Source organism: Polistes fuscatus, unplaced genomic scaffold (assembly GCF_010416935.1).
Source record: "Polistes fuscatus isolate 324 unplaced genomic scaffold, CU_Pfus_HIC Scaffold11, whole genome shotgun sequence".
Lineage (NCBI taxonomy): Eukaryota > Metazoa > Arthropoda > Insecta > Hymenoptera > Vespidae > Polistes > Polistes fuscatus.
In genome coordinates this window covers 530,239-547,355 of record NW_025113009.1, presented here as the reverse complement: position 1 = coordinate 547,355, position 17,117 = coordinate 530,239, and the positions used below count along the sequence as shown (strand labels likewise).

Here is a 17,117-nt window from a genome sequence, read left to right as displayed (position 1 = left end):
GAACCCCCGCAACCCACCCTGATGCAACCTCTTCGATCGCGCGACAAACAAATATCATTTCCAATTCGACTGACTAAAGTTGACCAAACTATGCAAACCAAGCTTTTCTCCTGTCTTTTTTTTCTTTTATTTTACTTTGCGAGATCTCTTTTGCGATCCCCGCGAGTCTCGCAAAGATCAAACTCGCGTGCGATCATCGACAAGGGGGGAAATGCAACAGGAAGGAAATTTACGACTCCGTAGGAATAATAGCGATGCATCGTTGAGGTCGTAAAGCTTGCTTGAATCGTTTGAGCCTCCTATAAAGCTATAAATTAAACACAACGTCGAGCGTACCTACTTCGAAAGGAAAGCTCTGCCGGATATCAAGACGAGCACGAGTTTTCGCTCCGTTAACTCTTTGCGATCGGCAAATTTTTCTAATGGAAATATCGTCTAGTCGGAACAACTTTTCGAAATTATTTCTCCCTTAAAGTGATTTCAAGCAAATATATAGATATTAAAAAAACATAGAATTTATTAAAACTGATTTGTTGTGTTTAATAGTACTTATAATACATAAAAACATAAATTTTTAATTTCTATAATTTCACGATCATTAACGACACCATGCCGCCAGCCTGGCGGCCCCGACCTCTACAACAACTTGCGAATGTCGCCGTTGTGGCTGCATAGATCACAAAGAGTTAAATATTTCTTTTTCGAGTGATTTTTGTTGTTCTTTCTATCGTCTAGAAAAAGTCACTATTGAACCCGTGTCCTTCTCGTTCTCTTCCCGTTATAAGTTAAAAAAAGATTTACAATTCTACAAAAAGTCAATGTAAATTATTTAGCGTCGGAACGAAATGTTAACTAAATGTGGAAATATTCTCTCTGGGAATAGTAGCCGTAAGTTTGATCAAAGCTGATGGAATTACTTCGATTTATATTTATCGAATAAACGTGTAAATCGAGAACTAAAATCATTAGACGATTCGATTAACAATAGTAAGTTAAGTTTCTTCGATCTATCGTTGTTGAATTCCAACGTCGACGTTGAGAAAATTCTTAGAGGAAGTCTGAAAAATTGGTCTTCTACTTGGGTGCATTCTTCCGAAGTTATTTTTAGTTAACAATTCTTTACCTGAATCAGCTAGGAATTTTGCTTAGAAAGAAAAATAACCTGAAAAGACACAAAGAAGAGGATATCGGACCTCATAGTTCGATTGAAAGGTCCATCGGTCTGCTAGCCGTTGGGTTTCATGTTCTTTGCTGGTCATTCTTCGTTTTGTTTCCTTTTTCGAGGAATGGTTTAGCTTAGAATTTTCTTTAAATCCAACCCATTTTTCAGGTATAGACTTTTTCTTTTTTCTCGAACGAAAAGACCGTTATTTTCAAATATAAAATATGCCTACTTCGAGTCGGGATGAAAATCGAGAGCTCGTAGCTAACACGATTGCGTACTACACGCACGACGAGAGAGTACATCGTATACGAAATTATTTTGCGAATAAATAAATCGGCGGGCGATCGTTGAAAATTCGATGAAATGAATCCAACAACGTTGTCAGTAGCCACGGTAAACGCATTACAGGGCAATGTTCGAAAATTGGAACGAGCATCGATTCGTTACTTCGCGCCTCGTGATTTCTCTCAAACGCGTAATGGTTACAGGACGCTAATATCGAACGAATCATCGTGTTAGATATTTATCGGAGAGACATTCGATAGCTTTTATGTATCTGTGTCCGTACATGGATTTATAGTTCTGCATCGGTTTACATAAATTTCATGGGAGTATTCAATAGATATTTATATCATCGAATTGGCGTCGAACAACTACATTTAGCAAACTTTTCTGTCATCCTATATTTAACAAAATTTCCTTTTAACGTTTTATTCATATTTAACGACTCTTATGTAATTCGTTAAGAAGCGAAACTTTCGATCTTTTTCAAAGAGCAAGAGTTATGGCAAATAAGCAATAGAGTTAACAGTAATGATTATTGACGCTTAATTACGCGTAACTAAGAAATAGTAGATAACGTAGAAAATAAGATAAGATAGAGAGACGAAAAAGAGTGATAGGTAAAGATTCATTGAATTTCATGATCGGATTCGGTCGAGCGAGCAAAGGAACGATTCGAAGAACGACTACTACTAGCCGAGCGACTACTAGCTAACCGTCCGATTTTGTTTCTCTTCGCTCGTCGAATCCAACGACCCGTGGTGCGTCTCTTTCTCTCGTTCTCTCTCAAGGCTGTCTCGGGACGCCACCTTTTGCCCAAGAGAGCACCTGCCGAGCGTTCTCGCGCTCCTACCTCACCCGCTCGTAAATACCCTCGAGTTATCGTGTTTTCGAAGCTCGTTACGAGCTGTACCGATGTTTCCATGCCTTCCTCCTCGTCGATGCTTCCTCGAGCACTCTCTCGAACGAACCACAGACGAGTAAGTTACCAATACGAGCTTTGAAATCGATCAGTGGCATCATCGATAATACCGTACACATTTTTTTATTTCTTCAACGATTTATTCTCCGATATCAATGCATAGGCATTGAACGATCTTCTCAAATTGTCTTTTCAACTAAATTCGAGAAAAAGAACAAAACATTACACTATAATAATTGCATTCTTTTTCATAAAATAAGATATATTCAATAGAAGAAATGAGAATATCATGAAAATCGAAAAAAAACTTTGATATTCGTAAATAGATCTTTGAAAAGCTATTGTAAAGGATGAACGATATTATCGATAAATGTTTCGTCGAAAGATAATTTCACTAACGAAGACTTGATTAACGTCGAAAACATGTAACGAATAATTTCGTTGTTCTGTTTACGACAAACGTTATAATCTAAAACATTAGACGTTTCATCAAGTTCATTAAATCCAACAAATGGTAAAGATAAAATAGGCAGGGTTAGGGTCGAACCTGTGGAATTACATACTCGTTACCTTCTCGCAATGACGCAGAGAGGTAGATGTGGCTCCTCTTTGGCGTTCCGCGTCGTCCAGCGCGTATTTTTAGCGCGTGCAACCGGTTGCCTTCCACGGCGATCATTGTCGTTGCTTTGCGAAAGCGTTCCCAAGAGCTGCCGGCTCTCTTGTCCTCCTGGCAAGGTGTGCAAAGCCAATGTAGCACTGGTAAGGCGCTGAGTTGCTTTCGCGCGATCGTGCGAGAGGACATTTCTTTCGATTTCGATCGAGCGGGGTGTAACAACGCGGGAGAACCGCATTGCTGGCCTCTGAGTCGACTCCACCTCTGAATTGCTCCTAGTCCTACCGACAACGACGATCGCAACTACGACGACACACTCAAAACCATCTCCTCTCGGCGACGATCAATGATCCTATCTCCTTGCAACGCGATTATTACTTCATTTCTTATCGACGAGACCCATCGAATGAGCATACTCTCTGTTTTTATATCAGAAAAAAAGATTTTAATTGAATCCGCTTGAAAATTGATATACGAAACGTAATCTCGGTAATTACTTTCTTTTTTATTTAATTACTTTTCAATCACACATTTACTTTGAAAATCACAACGTAAAGAAAGAGAGGAGATAAAGAGTTGAATATATGTTATTAATGAAAAGTCTTTATCCGTGTATCTGTAATTTTTCAAAAACTCCTGCTACAATATATATCTCAAGAGACGCGTAAAAAGTCAATATAAGATAAAAGTAATACAAGTTTTTTGAAAAGATTAAACCCTTTTATATCATCAGTATATTTTGTCGAATATCCTATCTAATATACATATTAATATTTTTACATTTTCCTTCCTAGAGAAGAGAAGAGAGAGAGAGAGAAAGACAAAGACGGAGACAAAGACAGACAGACAGACAGACCGCCGAGAAGAGAGTTTCGGTCAGAGACGCTCTCGGCCATGCTTTCCGGTGCGGGAGGCCACACGATTTTGCGGGTAACCGGATATTAAGCGATAGTCGATCGATATCTCGATAATTCGCTCTCCTAGATAGATGCATCGTTGCGTTCGTAATCTCTAGGACGTCCTCGACCTTGCCCCTTCCTCCTTTCAACGTTATATTTCAACTACACGATCGGATGTTTTACAATGAAATATATATATATCATCTTTCTTATCTTTTAATAAAGCGAGTTCAAAGAAATCACTCGAAGTTTTTGATAAGACATTATTTTTTTTTCATTTCCGATGAAAAATCGAGATAAATTTGCGATCATTCTTCTATGATTAGAATATTATATTTTTTGAATGCACGAGAGAAATGCATAAAGAAGAGAAATTTTTCTTACATTCGAAAGGTTCCTTGCGACATCTTTCCCGGTGTCTGGAGTCTGTGCTATGAGAAGGAAAAGAAAAGATATAAAGAGAGAAAGAGAGTAGTATTCGATCGAAAGAAGAACTTGGGTTGTAGGAGAGGCAAAAGGCAAAGGGTCGAATAGAGAGAACGAAGAAACGTAGAAAAGGGAGAGAGAGCAAACGTTGAGAGGAGAGGGCCGCTTTTCAGACGGTTCAATAGATTTCGATCTTTTTTCTGCGCCCGAAACGGAACGGGATAACAATGGAGCCAGACGGAAAGCGAGAGCAGTTTTTAAGCTTTCCTAAACGTACATTAAATATATAAAATATAATAAAATATACCCGTAGATATAGGAATATGCATATTTTTTTACGATATATTTAAAATATGCTAACTAAAAAAAGAAATGTTATTATTGAAGAGTATTAATATCGTTATATGTATATCGAAAATCGTTAGACGTTTTTCCACGAAGACAACGCATCGAAGTTTCATTGAATAGACCGTAGGATGGAAAAAAGGAACGAACGAAAAGTAGGAAAATGAATAGGTTTGGATAGGTCCGAACAGCAGAAGCTGCAGAAAGCATGGTGGTCATGTGTTTGAATAAAAACTTAGGTCATGGGTGCGTGCTGTGAGCATTGTCTCCTTTTTTCTTTTCACTTATTTTCTTCTCCTTTTAACTCTCGCAACACCGAACCATTTCCTCTCTCGCGCAGCCTACGAGAGAGAAAGTCAGTCGACATCGATTACATGTTGCCAGTTGAGAGTCGAAGGTCCCCTCCAGTTGTTCTCCTGTCGAGACCGATGGACCAACGCCTCTTTAAGAAAATGTCGATTTTTCGTGTCCCTCCAAATGTCTGTAGAATAATAGTCTAGTCTACTCTTTCAGAATTAACACTTGCCAAGTAATCAATTAGGAAGATTGAAATAAAAGCTAAAGGATAGAAAAAGAAAACTTTACGATCTTGAGACAATCGTTATTCGTCGCGTCCTTCAATCTAATTTTCATAAACATTATTTACACTCGAACATTATCAAAGATCGATGATGCATTATAATAATGAGAACAAAATATGCGCGCATTTCAAAATGATTCATTTTCTATTAACCGATTTGTTTTCTTGAATTTAAACGTATCCGTTTCGAGATTATTTTGATGTTGTTAGGAAACAGTACGTTTCTGTGCTGACCGTCATTCCGAAAAGACAGATGTTTGGTGAAAAATCGTGCTCGCTTCCGGTCGACTCGAGACATGAAACGCGCTGGTCAAGTCGGTCAACTTGGTCGACTTCCGTCGGTCGAAGGCCTGTTCAAAAGATCGATAACGCTTCGTTGTTCTACAGTTCGCTCTATTTATATGCGAGTATCGCTTGAGACGGATTATATTCTTCGTTGGCTTCATTTTCCCTTACCGAAGGAAAAAAAAAGAATATCAAAGTAACGTCTAATCAAGCTCCTAATATTAGTCATTAAACAATTTATTTTTTTACTACTTCCTACACTTGATTAAACTTTTTTTGGAATATTTGTCTTCCTTAAAAAAGGATAATAAATCAATTCTGTCTAACGAAGCATTTGTACGACATATCGCTGTAAAGAAAAACTAGATGTTCCTCGAAATTGGGCACCCTGATGTCTTTTCTCGTGCTCATCAACCTTGAGCTTATCTATTCGTTCTTCCCAAGAGAAAGTTAAGGGTAGCCGAATGAGAACGAATCGCGTCGGACCGTAGGGTGTCGTTTACGTCACTACGATGCGGGTTTTCCGCCATTCTATCGTCAATAAGGCTACAATTTACTCCTGTTCTCTTCAACTATAATATTTGTACATATTCTCACAAATGCATATACGTATATGTAGGTACGTATGTATATTACATTGAAAGGGGAGAAATAAAACGAGTCATAAAGATTTAAAAATGGTGCAAGCCGAGGGCAAGGAACGATCTGGTTCGATCGCGACGTCAAGCGGAGGAAAAAGGGCGAGCCTTTTGCCCAAATGCACAGGGAAACAGCTGTTCGACGATGATGGTGAGAAAAGGACGATGAGGATGAGGGCCTCTCCAAGAGTATGAAGAGGGAGAGAGAGAGGAAAAAAAGTTACCACCTGGCTTACCTGGCTGTTCGTTCTGGCTTACCTGAAAAGCTGGCGATACAGCATTGTATGTACCTACTATATACCTATTATATACCTGGGTGCTTCGGGTATTTCTTTTGTTGACGAGAAGCCCTGAACGAAGGTACCTCGTCTACCCGTCTCCAGACGATGGCACGAGTCTGTCTCTCTCCCCCTCTCTTTCTCATATTATCCTCTTTTGCTCAAGGATAACAAGGCAAATGCACTTTTCTTCTTATTCCTTTTCCTTTAGTATGCAGAAAAATATTTTTCGAAAATATCTTTTATTTTCGTTTAGTTGTGATATATTTTTTATCATCGTTCGCAAAAAAAAGATTTTATTGACCAGGCTCGTTTATCCTGACCGTCGAGTACAGACAATTTCGCTTTAAGTACTCTCTTCTTTCTCTATTTCTCTGTTATACTGTCCTTATCGTCTTCTCTTTCTGTTACTCGATGAGAATTGCAAAGAAAAATTGAATCGCTACTGAAGAATTAAGCCCTACAAAGTGATAATAAATATTCCCTTCTCTTTCATACTTTATTTCATTCTTTTTCTTCCTTTTTCTCCTCGCTTAAATTAAATGTAATAAATTATATGTAATTGCAACGAGAATTTAATGGGAGTCTACGTTTTGTTTGTGATTACTTTACGTCGAATTTCCTGTTCACTTATAAAACATTCCTAGATGAAACATTTCCTTTTTATTTTATACTTTTCTTTTGAAATATTTAGGCTACGTTGATCGATTTTAAACGATGTCTATCTCTTAGCAATAATGTTTACCTCTTCTCCATCTTCCCTTTACTTTATTTCCTTTAGTATCAATTATGTCTTCTTTCTTTTTCTTGGCTTGTACCAGAACAAGATCGAATTTCCTGCTACACGCTCGATCGTTTACGACAATATCAGATTACGAGTGGTTGTCCTTAGCGCTTTCCAACATGAACGATTTCAATCTGATTAATTTGATCTTTCTTTCGTGCAACTTAGCTGAAAGAAGTTTAATGACCTAGAATCCGATTGCGGTGCATCTTTCTTCGAATGTTTCGTCTCGTATTTATGAGACCTTAAGTTGCGTTGTCTAGTAATGCAAGACAAGAAAGTTGCTGAATGGAATATTAAATGTTGCAATAAATACCAGTTAATGGAAGGAAGAGCGCATTAAATTGGATTGTAAATGTAATTAATTACAAATGATTGTGGTTTTGCACTGGATAGCGTATTGGTTATTAAGGTGTCGACTTAAAACTAAATTAGCACGCAAAGATGTTTCACCTTGATCGTTCTCCTCTTTTTTTCCATTCTTTTTTTCTCTTTTTATATAAAATACTTATTATAAAAAATCTAACGTGTAATATAAATTAAAATGAACTTAAAATTAAAGAATGTATTGATGATAACATGTCTACTAAACTTTACGTAGGTATCCCTTCCAACGCTTCTTGCAATTTTTTTCTTGCAAGCGCTACACAATCTTCTTGTCGTTTGATGTCTTCGTCTGCTATCGAAACAGCCTTTAAAAATAAATAATTTCAATATCTTAATTTTTAAATTTTCTCAGGAGAGTTGATTATGAGTATAATGCGAGTTTAGAATAATTAAAGATAAAAGACTCTGCGTAGGAAAGTTATTAATATTTATTATACCTGTACAAGGGGTTGCTCAGGATTGAGAAATACTCCGGGATTTTTTTCCAGAGCCGTTTTAGGTCCTGTTTGACCCGTAACAGGTTGAGAGGATACATGAAGGGCTGTTGCTACACTTTGCAGCAAAGTTTCCTCTGTTATATAAGGGCCTACAGGTTTAAGAGATTTTGGTAAATCCATTGCATCGAATTCGTATCCATCTGGATCGCAAGCTCTTAGGCCTTCTAAACGTTTTTCCCAAAATAGCTGCAAAATTACAATCATATTACAATAGGAAAAAAGAAAACAAACGTTTTTATAGGTAAAATTAACTATGTCATGACTTATATATCAGAAGTAACTAATGTATAAAATAAGATTATATAATTAACATCAATAATACAACAAAAGGTTACTTCACAAATTAAATTAACATCAAACTATATACTTTTGCAAGGTAAGGTGGGTAAGTAAAGTAGGAGATAATTCAAAAACTAGCAAAAAATGAAATATATTTTCCAATGTACCAAAAATTCCATCGAACTGACTTTCTAAGAGAACCATTTGCATTATCATGTATTATGGTACATTTAAGTCAAGTACAATGCATTGCAATAGATATTCGATGCAAAGTTTTCATAAAAAATAGGATACAGTAACGTAAAATCATACTGAATGTGTGGACGAGCGCGTTAAATAGAGTTACCTGCTTAGGCTTATCTTGGGAGCCGTATTTACCATCAGCTTTATCGGCTACTTCCTAAGAGAATGATTGGATATTTATAATATGAGAATCAAAAGGAAAGGCACATAAAATGGTTTCAAATGTTTCCTATATTAGAGCAATCCCTTCTGAGAGCGTTTCTGTACATAAATCTTTGGAAAAAGCATGCCACATTTTTAAGTATCATACATATGGATGAAGAACGGAGAGAACAATTCACTGCGGTAGGGTGTTTCAAAACCGTAGTAACTTGTCTCATAAAAATTACTTAATATAAAATAAAAGTAGGTGCTAGCGGATTCCATATAAAAGAAACATTATCAGTATGAAAAACCATTTCTTATAAGGTCAATACCAAAGGAACCAGTTATATCACATTAGTACATCTAATGTCTAACCTGTTTTGGTTTCTCATGATTACCATGCTTTACATCTTTTACTTTTCCCTCTTGTGTTTTATATATAGTAACCGGTTGTTTAAATATGGATGCAGTTTGCCTTATAGGTGGTACCAATGATGCATCGTTTCTTACACCACGACTGAAAGAAATAAAACCAAATACAAAACATGTATCTAGTAAACACAATGTTTACATAGAATATTTAACAATTTGTTCTCTTTCATTTATTCCACTGATAATATTTTTTAACGAGATTCCATAGCAACGATTAATACACATTCCATAAATAATTCTATAATAATTATATTAAATACATACCTGTAATAGTAAACATCAACTTTACCCGTTGACGTTACTTGATTTTGGCTTTTTCTAGTTGATTCTTCCCTAGTTGACCAATTTGTTGGTAATGCGGATGGATATTTCTTTTTCTCAACGGACATATTCATCTTGTCGGCTATTTTTATCACATTAAACAATAAATAATTGACGAAAGACGCGGGAACAAAAAGCAGCAAAGTATACGTAGGCAAAGTCGGCGGCCATATTGAAACTGACCGGTGATAATTTGATAAACACTACGACATGTGGCAGCACTGCTGTGCTGTTACCGCCAAATGGCGCGATGATTGAATTTCAAATCGAAATACGAAAGACGAATTAATAATAATTATATCTGTTTATTAAAAAACAAGGTGAATAAGTACGAGGGTAGAAAGATAAACAACGTCGAAATTTATGTGTGTATATATATATATATATACATGTATACGGAATATATATATATATATATATGTATGTATATATATATATATACATGTATACGGAATATATATATATATATATGTACATATATATATATGTATGTATATATATATATACATATGTATAGATGATTTAATTGCCGAAAAAACAAATGTCGTATAGTTATAGGAACGATATGAAATGTGGTGAAAGAAAATATTAATATCAGCTCTTTTCTTCGGTTTTATAAGTGACCGTTCTTTCGATTTTTGCGCAATCGGTGCGCGAAGCACGAGTAGTGTGGAGGTATAATAATTTGATGAACGCAGGATAGGAATAAAAAAAGGAAAAATTGTAATCGTCATAGGCATCGAATTTGCGATTACTTTTGTCCGCTTTCTTTCTTTCTTTTCCGCGTTGTGTGTGTATGTTTCTTTTTTTAATATTACCGTAAAAGAATATCGATTCTGTACACATTGATCCGTTAAAGATAATAAACTATTGAGTCTTTTTGAGGTATCGTTGTTTCTATTGGTCTATTATCATCGTCACGACTGTGATCGTCGTCACAAATCTTGTCATTTATTAAAACCTTTCTCTTTTTTTCTCTTTAAGTAATGTTAAAAAAATCGATTTCGTTTGACATTAGCAACGATCACAGCGTTTCGAATGCGCGTTTAGTGACGCATACTTATCTGTTCTGCGTTTTTGTGTTATCCTGTAACAAAATATAAATTTCCATATGCATTAGATGCTTCCGCCGATCGGTTTGGGAGAAGGAATGATGGATTAATAATACCGTGTCAACTAGCACTCTACTTCAGGAGACTTCTCTTTCGATTTTCGTTTAATTAGCGCAGAGGAAATAGATAGAAAGAGAGGCAAAGATAGGAATGGAGAGAGACAAAGTGATAGGATAAGGTCGCTATCGTTGGCTTCGCGCGAATCTAGATCCCGTCGATGGATACGAATGCAAGCTCGTACGCCGACCGAATGTGCCGATGCGCGATGGCCTAAATCTAAGTTTACGGTCATAAAAATAATTTGTTAAATATTTTCTAAAATACGTATGTATGTACGTTAACAAAGGCGTGAACACGCATTTTATTCTCGATCGATGTTTCTGTCACAGTAAAATATACCTACCTAATTGTATGATGATCTTAAAAACAAAATGGTTTTCTTTATTGATGAACAAAAGAATGAGTTTCGCATGCGAACCGGACTCGCGTTAGCAGTAAAACACCGCTCGCGATCTAACTTACATACATACATACATACATATACATACATACGCGATCTGTAAAATAACAGTATTATACTCATAGATACGTAAACGCACGTTCAAGTTGCACGCGATAGGATCGATCCTATGAACACATTCGCACGTAGTGTAAGACTGGCAGTTGTAAAAGGACTAACAAGAGTTTAGAGATTCGCTTGATATAATGCTTATTGTGAGAATAACGCGCTTCCGCGTACGAGCTCATCGATTTTTTGGACGTGATACCTAAAGCATTTCGAATATGCGCTCGTTAACATAAAATAAAATAGAAATAGATTCGAAAATAATTCGATGCCCTTTCTAGAGTCCGTCCGAGTATCTAACGATGATGTGACAATGATCAATTCAACACTGAACGTGAAAGAGAGTAGTTGAATAGAATATTTTTTTAAATCCAATATTACACAGATTTTTCCGCCTAGTAGAAATATAGACCAGTCACATGCATCTTACATTCTCGGACATTTTCTAAACATCACAGCGCGATCGAAAAATTATTCCATCCATAAATGTTACATTCGCATTGTTTTAGCATAAATGCTCTTCCTATACGCGTGTTCGATATATTTTCTGTTATTTTCTTCTTCTTCTTCTTCTTCTTCTTCTTCTTATATTTCTTATGTATAATTTTGTATCACGACACACATTCCTACTTTTGACAAGTCTACGCACGAGGTCAACGTTCAACATGTCGCCGAGCAATCTGCCGATTTTATGATCGACGAGGATCTCAAGCGCGAAACTGGAGAACGACGCATACGACGAAGTGCACGATATAGATCGATTGATCGATTGTTCTCGTTTCTTTCGCAATCACACGTAAAAGATATACTTATAGCATCAAGTCTTCTATATTACATTAGCAACATATTACACGCACGGTCGATTTTTACCTCCTATCATTAAGAGAGAATTTCGTACAAGAATCTTTATTATGTCTCTTTTATCGTCCATACCTACATATTACTAATTCTTCCTATACAATCTTAAATAACTAAGCGTTTCTTGTCTATATATATGTATATATATATTTTTTTTTACACACACACACACACACACGCATATGATATATATGCATATGTATATATATTATATATGTGATATATATGACATATATGATATGTATGATATATATGTGTATATATATATTTGTGTGATATATGTGTGTAAACTCGTAACGTAATGCTTGTACATGCAAGCGATTCAGTTTTCGATTTTTATCGATATCGTCAATCTTGGTACTTTTTTAAATTCGGGTTCTAATGTCCATTTTGAATCAGTCTTTAATGGCAACAAGATTTTGTTATTGTTACCTGTACCGTGATTGAAAAGTAATCCTTCTTACTTAATCGTCGAACAAATTCATTTTCACTCAAGAATAATGCACTGGTCTCGTTGATGAATACGACGCGATTTGAAATTTCCGTGTATTTAACGTTCGTTGAATGTTTTAATGTTATTGTTAAAACGACTCAATAAATCACTTCATAGACGGTAGCTTTTTTGTCTCCCGATCCTGTTACTATGTATTTGTCATCATTGGAGATGTCACAGCTGAGCACTGAGGATGATTCCTTTGACTATAAAAAGGAAAGTAAAACAAAATATAAGTTTACGTATCGCTAGTGTTTGTTAGATAAGATATAATAGAAACAAGTGAGAAAGATTACCTGGAATATCGATGCTCCATATGGCGTACGCCAAGCGTTCAGCAAATTATCTTTGCCCGTTGAAACAAACCACTTGCCACAAGAGGCAAAGCGTAACGAAAGTACACAAGATTCGTGCAAATGTAATTGGTATTTGTCGGCTTTCGTTGCGTGGAGTACTTCGACGTTTGAATTCTCCATACCAACTGCGAGCCACTCGTCGATCGGACAATAACCAAGAGAAAAGATTTGCGACGTAAAATCGTGCTGCTGAAGTTGTCTACCCTCTCGGAGATCCCAAGACCGGACTGTGTTGTCGAGACCACCGGTCCAAAGTTTCGATCCGTTAGCAGATATATCGATGCAAGAAGCACCGTCTGTGTGGCCTTGAAATTGTCTGACTAATGTTTGATTTTGAAGATCCCATACGGCGATATTTCCGTCGCTGCAGCAACTGAAGCAAACTTTCGAGTCTGGAGAAATTGCTAAGGCGTAACAGGCAGGCGCAGAAGATGTTAATTCCGCTTTGATTCTCGGTGTTGGACTCGCTAAATCCCAGATACTCAAGTTGCTCGCTTCGCCACCCACGATGAGCGTCCTACCATCCGGTAATAGCTTAACCGATCTGTAGATATAGAGAGAAGATATTTTAATGAGTAATAGAATTTAATCTGACAGAAGAATATTATAAGAGAGTTAGATGATAGTTCAGACCTAATGTAATTGTCTCGTTGCAGACAATCTAGTTGAGAAACCGGCTTCGCGCTGCCACTCCCGCCTTGACTGATGTCCCAGACCTTGACGCATCCTTTGCCGCCGGTGTAAACATACTTGGTCGGATTCGAGATCGTCACTGCGCAGACCACTTCGCCGTGAGTGAGAGTGTTTATTTGGCGCGCGTGTCTGGGAATTCCTGGTGCTGCGAGAGCGTCAGCTGGAAACGGTACCGGTTGCATTTGCCCGTCGCTAAATACGTGGAAGCTGTAGGCTCTGTAAAGAATGTTTTAAGCATATATAAGCCTTTTCCTCGAGGAAAATGTGGGAAAACGATCGAGGAAGAAACTTACGGTTTTCCACCGGGTACACCGAGAGGTCCGAGAGGTGCCCTCATACTACCATGAGGATCATAAAGTTGCTGAAGTGGCGGTCTTGCGGGATATCCGTTCAAAGCAGCCGGAGGATAGCCAAGCATTTCCACGTGAGGTCCTGCGGGCGGATGATGCGGCGGAGGATAATGAGGTGGATAGGGGCCTCCTGCTGAAGCGGAGACCAGAGGTTTGTTGGAACTCGATGGTTTTAGACCACCTGAACCCGAACTACTGCCACCTGTCGAATAGATATTTTCATTTTCTATAGAGATATTCGTTCTTCGATATATTATTTACCTGTAGAAAATAAATAGAAGAGAAAAAGAAGCTTGTACTTACCCGCCGAAGTAGGTGTAACTGGTTTCGAAATAGGAGTGGTAGCTTTTTCTCGTTCTTCCATTTTCTTAGCGGACGGGGTACTGGCGTTGCTACTAGTACCGCTTCTAGGCGACGGTGGTGGTACTTCTTTTTTGACTTGTCCGCTCAACGGCACCGAGGAAGGTCCTAACTTGTCCAAGCCATTTTCTCTTGGCGAGGTAGTGCCATTAGCAGCCGGACTTGTCGGTCCTTCGCTCGCGTCGTCGACTACTAAATCCTGGTCGCTCTTTTCACCATCGCTTTGCTGTCGCAAAAAACGTGTACAGTTTTATTATGGAGAACTGAATGATCTTTTAGGACATAGAGTAACATTCGCGGAACTTACATGGCCTATATCTTTGTCCTGTTCTTTCTTCATCTTTTTCAAGTGTAGGTGTTCGTGATGTTGAGGATCTGGGGTGCTACGGGGCCTATTGTATTTCTCGCGTTCGGCCGGTGATATGGAGCTTCTCTGAAACGTTAAAAACTTCATTACTTGCTTTTAGGACAATTAAACATTCGGCTAATAAAATATGTATCACGTGTATTGGGATGATTTGAAATAAAATGCATATCAATGAATGAAAATAATGTATTTGAATAATTCATAAAACTTTAGTACGACCCTTTGAACAACACGCTCGGAATGATTTTCGTCGAGTAATTTGTAGGTCCGATCGATCGATCGAATCCTCGTGGAAATGTCGAGATACGGTTTTCCTAGGCGTTAAATGCTCTTTCGCGCGGCTGAAAATAATCGTCGCGACCGGCCGATTATGTGGGTGTCGCCGAGAGCGAGCTCGGTGTAGATAATCGTTTACATGTAGAAGAGATGAGAGGAGGGATCGAGAATATCGGAGGTGGCGATATAGCGTCAATGGAACGAGGAGAAAGTATCGTGATCGAGGGTGGCCTGTAAAACGAGGACGGTGTTAGAGTGTATCACGTGGAATCTCTCGCATCCGCGATACGAGTCACTCTTTCGCGCACGGTTAATGCGATTTCGCCGATTTCATCGCGGCTTTTTACGGCCTGCAATTTCGTCCTTCGTTGAATTTTCACGGAAGAGTCGGAAGAGTCGGAAGAGTGGAAAACCAGGCAAAAGATAGCTCTCAACGAGTCCTTCTACTACCTTCGAATCCAACAATTTTCTACATTTACCGTTTAAGTCACAAATTCAAGTCATATGAAAAATTATTCTCACATTTTTGCATAAAATTGACAAAAAATTGTGTATAACTCCTACTAACAATAAGTAAGATATTATATACTATCTCCCTTGTTTCCAAGGATCGTATCATTAAATCAACTTCTTCCCTAGTACAACAATATCGAACGGTCGTAAAAATTCCGGGATCGTATTTCGAGAGAAAACTAGATATACGATGGAAGTGATATTAAAGAGATAAATCGATGCTACATCGTTGCCGTGTTTCTTCCTATAACAAGAAGAGACATCGACGAAATCAATCTCTTTTTTTCTTACTTTTTCCTTTTCCGTAAAACCTTAGCAATTATTGCAATTATTGCAATAATGCAATCTTCTGTTTTTTTCATATTTTTTTAATGACAATGAATAAAATGAAAAGAAAAGAAAAGAAAAGAAAAGAAAATGTTAGAAAATATGGCTTTTGAAAGAAGAATATTAATAAAAGTCTCTTTTTTTAAAAGAGAAGAAAGACACTTATCGACATATAGCAACAGCCACCGACAATAGAAGATATTATCGAAAAGGGAAGTTTTATGAGAGACAGTTTTGTCGTCGATACAGGATAGCATTTTCTTTCTCTCTTTCCATTTCTCTATTTTTCTATTTCTCTCAGTCTGTCGATTAGATGTCGGTACCCTTTCCTACCCCACCGATAACAGCGTACCATCTTGCAGAGCACCGTAAACCAACCCTCTTTTGCCTTGGCCGTTCTCCGGTACTTCCGAAGTAAATCTCCTCTTCTCAATTACCTCGTCCCTGTTACCACCACCCCGAAACTCCATCCACCAATAGCAACGGCAACGGTGGTGGCAGTGGCGGCGCCACCTTTAGCTCGGTCCATTACCTCGACACCTCGCTATGCTCTTCTCCGTCTTCTCCTCCTCCTCCTCCTCCTTCTCCTCCTTCTCCATGACCCTTGCAAGCTCATCGAGTGGAAGGAAAATAAAAAAAAAGTAAAAAGAAAAAGAGAAGGTGGCTTTCGAGTCAGGATCGCGTTGCTAAAAGGACGATCCTTCTTTATCGACGAAGAGGAAAGAGAACGAAGATGGAAAGAAAGCAAGAGAGAAAAAAAACAGAGAGAGAGAGAGAGAGAGAGAGAGAAACGGAGAGGGATGATTCGCGATTAAATCGACGCTCGGCCGAAAACGATTTTTAGATTTGCAGAGGGATGATAAAGCGTCGGGTCTAATGGCGAATGAAAGGTGCTTCGGCGCGTGGAAAGAAAGCAGCGGCTCCGCTCGCTCGATCGAGAGTAACGAACGCTTTTAGTCGACTATTTTCGCAGCCGTCGCTCGTTTAACTGGCCGTGAGCGATAAAAAGTCGAGCGAGATTGAATTTATGGAGGAAGATTCGAGTTCCCATCGGTATTCGATACGAGCGATCGACTTCAAAGCGAGAATGTTCCTAAGGTATAAGGTTCGTAGTTTAGACCGTTAAGGGGTTGTTACTTCTACTTCTTCTTTTTCTTCTTCTTCTTCTTCATCTCTGTAATCTTCATAACAAGAATCTATGAAGAGAAGATAGATGGAATTAGATGCTTTGGAAAACAAAAAAAAAAAGAAAAAGAAAAAGAGAAAATCTTGTAGAAGATACCTCTTGACGTTAATAAAATCGATGAGAGACAACGTTTTATTTACC

The 17,117-nt window shown here is 37.9% G+C and overlaps 2 protein-coding genes across 5 annotated transcripts in view; both read right to left on the bottom strand.

Annotated features, from left to right (window-relative positions):
• Positions 1 to 7,540: 7,540 nt before the first annotated feature.
• LOC122526504 (methyl-CpG-binding domain protein 3) lies at positions 7,541 to 9,909 on the bottom strand. Of its 2 annotated transcripts, XM_043649944.1 has the most exons (5): positions 9,464 to 9,909; positions 9,143 to 9,284; positions 8,727 to 8,780; positions 8,042 to 8,287; positions 7,541 to 7,909 (listed from the first exon to the last, which is right to left on the bottom strand). In XM_043649944.1, exons 1-5 carry the CDS (start codon positions 9,592 to 9,594, stop codon positions 7,811 to 7,813), a joined length of 672 nt encoding a protein of 223 aa, XP_043505879.1. In that variant the 5' UTR covers positions 9,595 to 9,909; the 3' UTR covers positions 7,541 to 7,810. The 2 variants fall into 2 exon arrangements, with proteins under 2 accessions (XP_043505879.1, XP_043505880.1); XM_043649945.1 differs by lacking the exon at positions 8,727 to 8,780 and having other exon boundaries at positions 9,464 to 9,778.
• A 2,359-nt stretch (positions 9,910 to 12,268) lies between these two features.
• The window catches only part of LOC122526502 (protein groucho-like), an 87,591-nt gene continuing 82,742 nt past the window's right edge, over positions 12,269 to 17,117 (bottom strand). For 2 of the 3 annotated variants that reach the window (XM_043649942.1, XM_043649941.1), the window contains exons 8-13: positions 14,615 to 14,755; positions 14,251 to 14,533; positions 13,891 to 14,149; positions 13,538 to 13,813; positions 12,845 to 13,448; positions 12,269 to 12,754 (exon numbers count right to left, since the gene is read on the bottom strand). In XM_043649942.1, coding sequence (XP_043505877.1) covers positions 12,647 to 12,754; positions 12,845 to 13,448; positions 13,538 to 13,813; positions 13,891 to 14,149; positions 14,251 to 14,533; positions 14,615 to 14,755 — 1,671 coding nt within the window. In that variant the 3' untranslated portion in view covers positions 12,269 to 12,646. The remainder of the gene's footprint in view (positions 12,755 to 12,844; positions 13,449 to 13,537; positions 13,814 to 13,890; positions 14,150 to 14,250; positions 14,534 to 14,614; positions 14,756 to 17,117) is intronic. The other variant, XM_043649943.1, reaches the window with a different exon arrangement.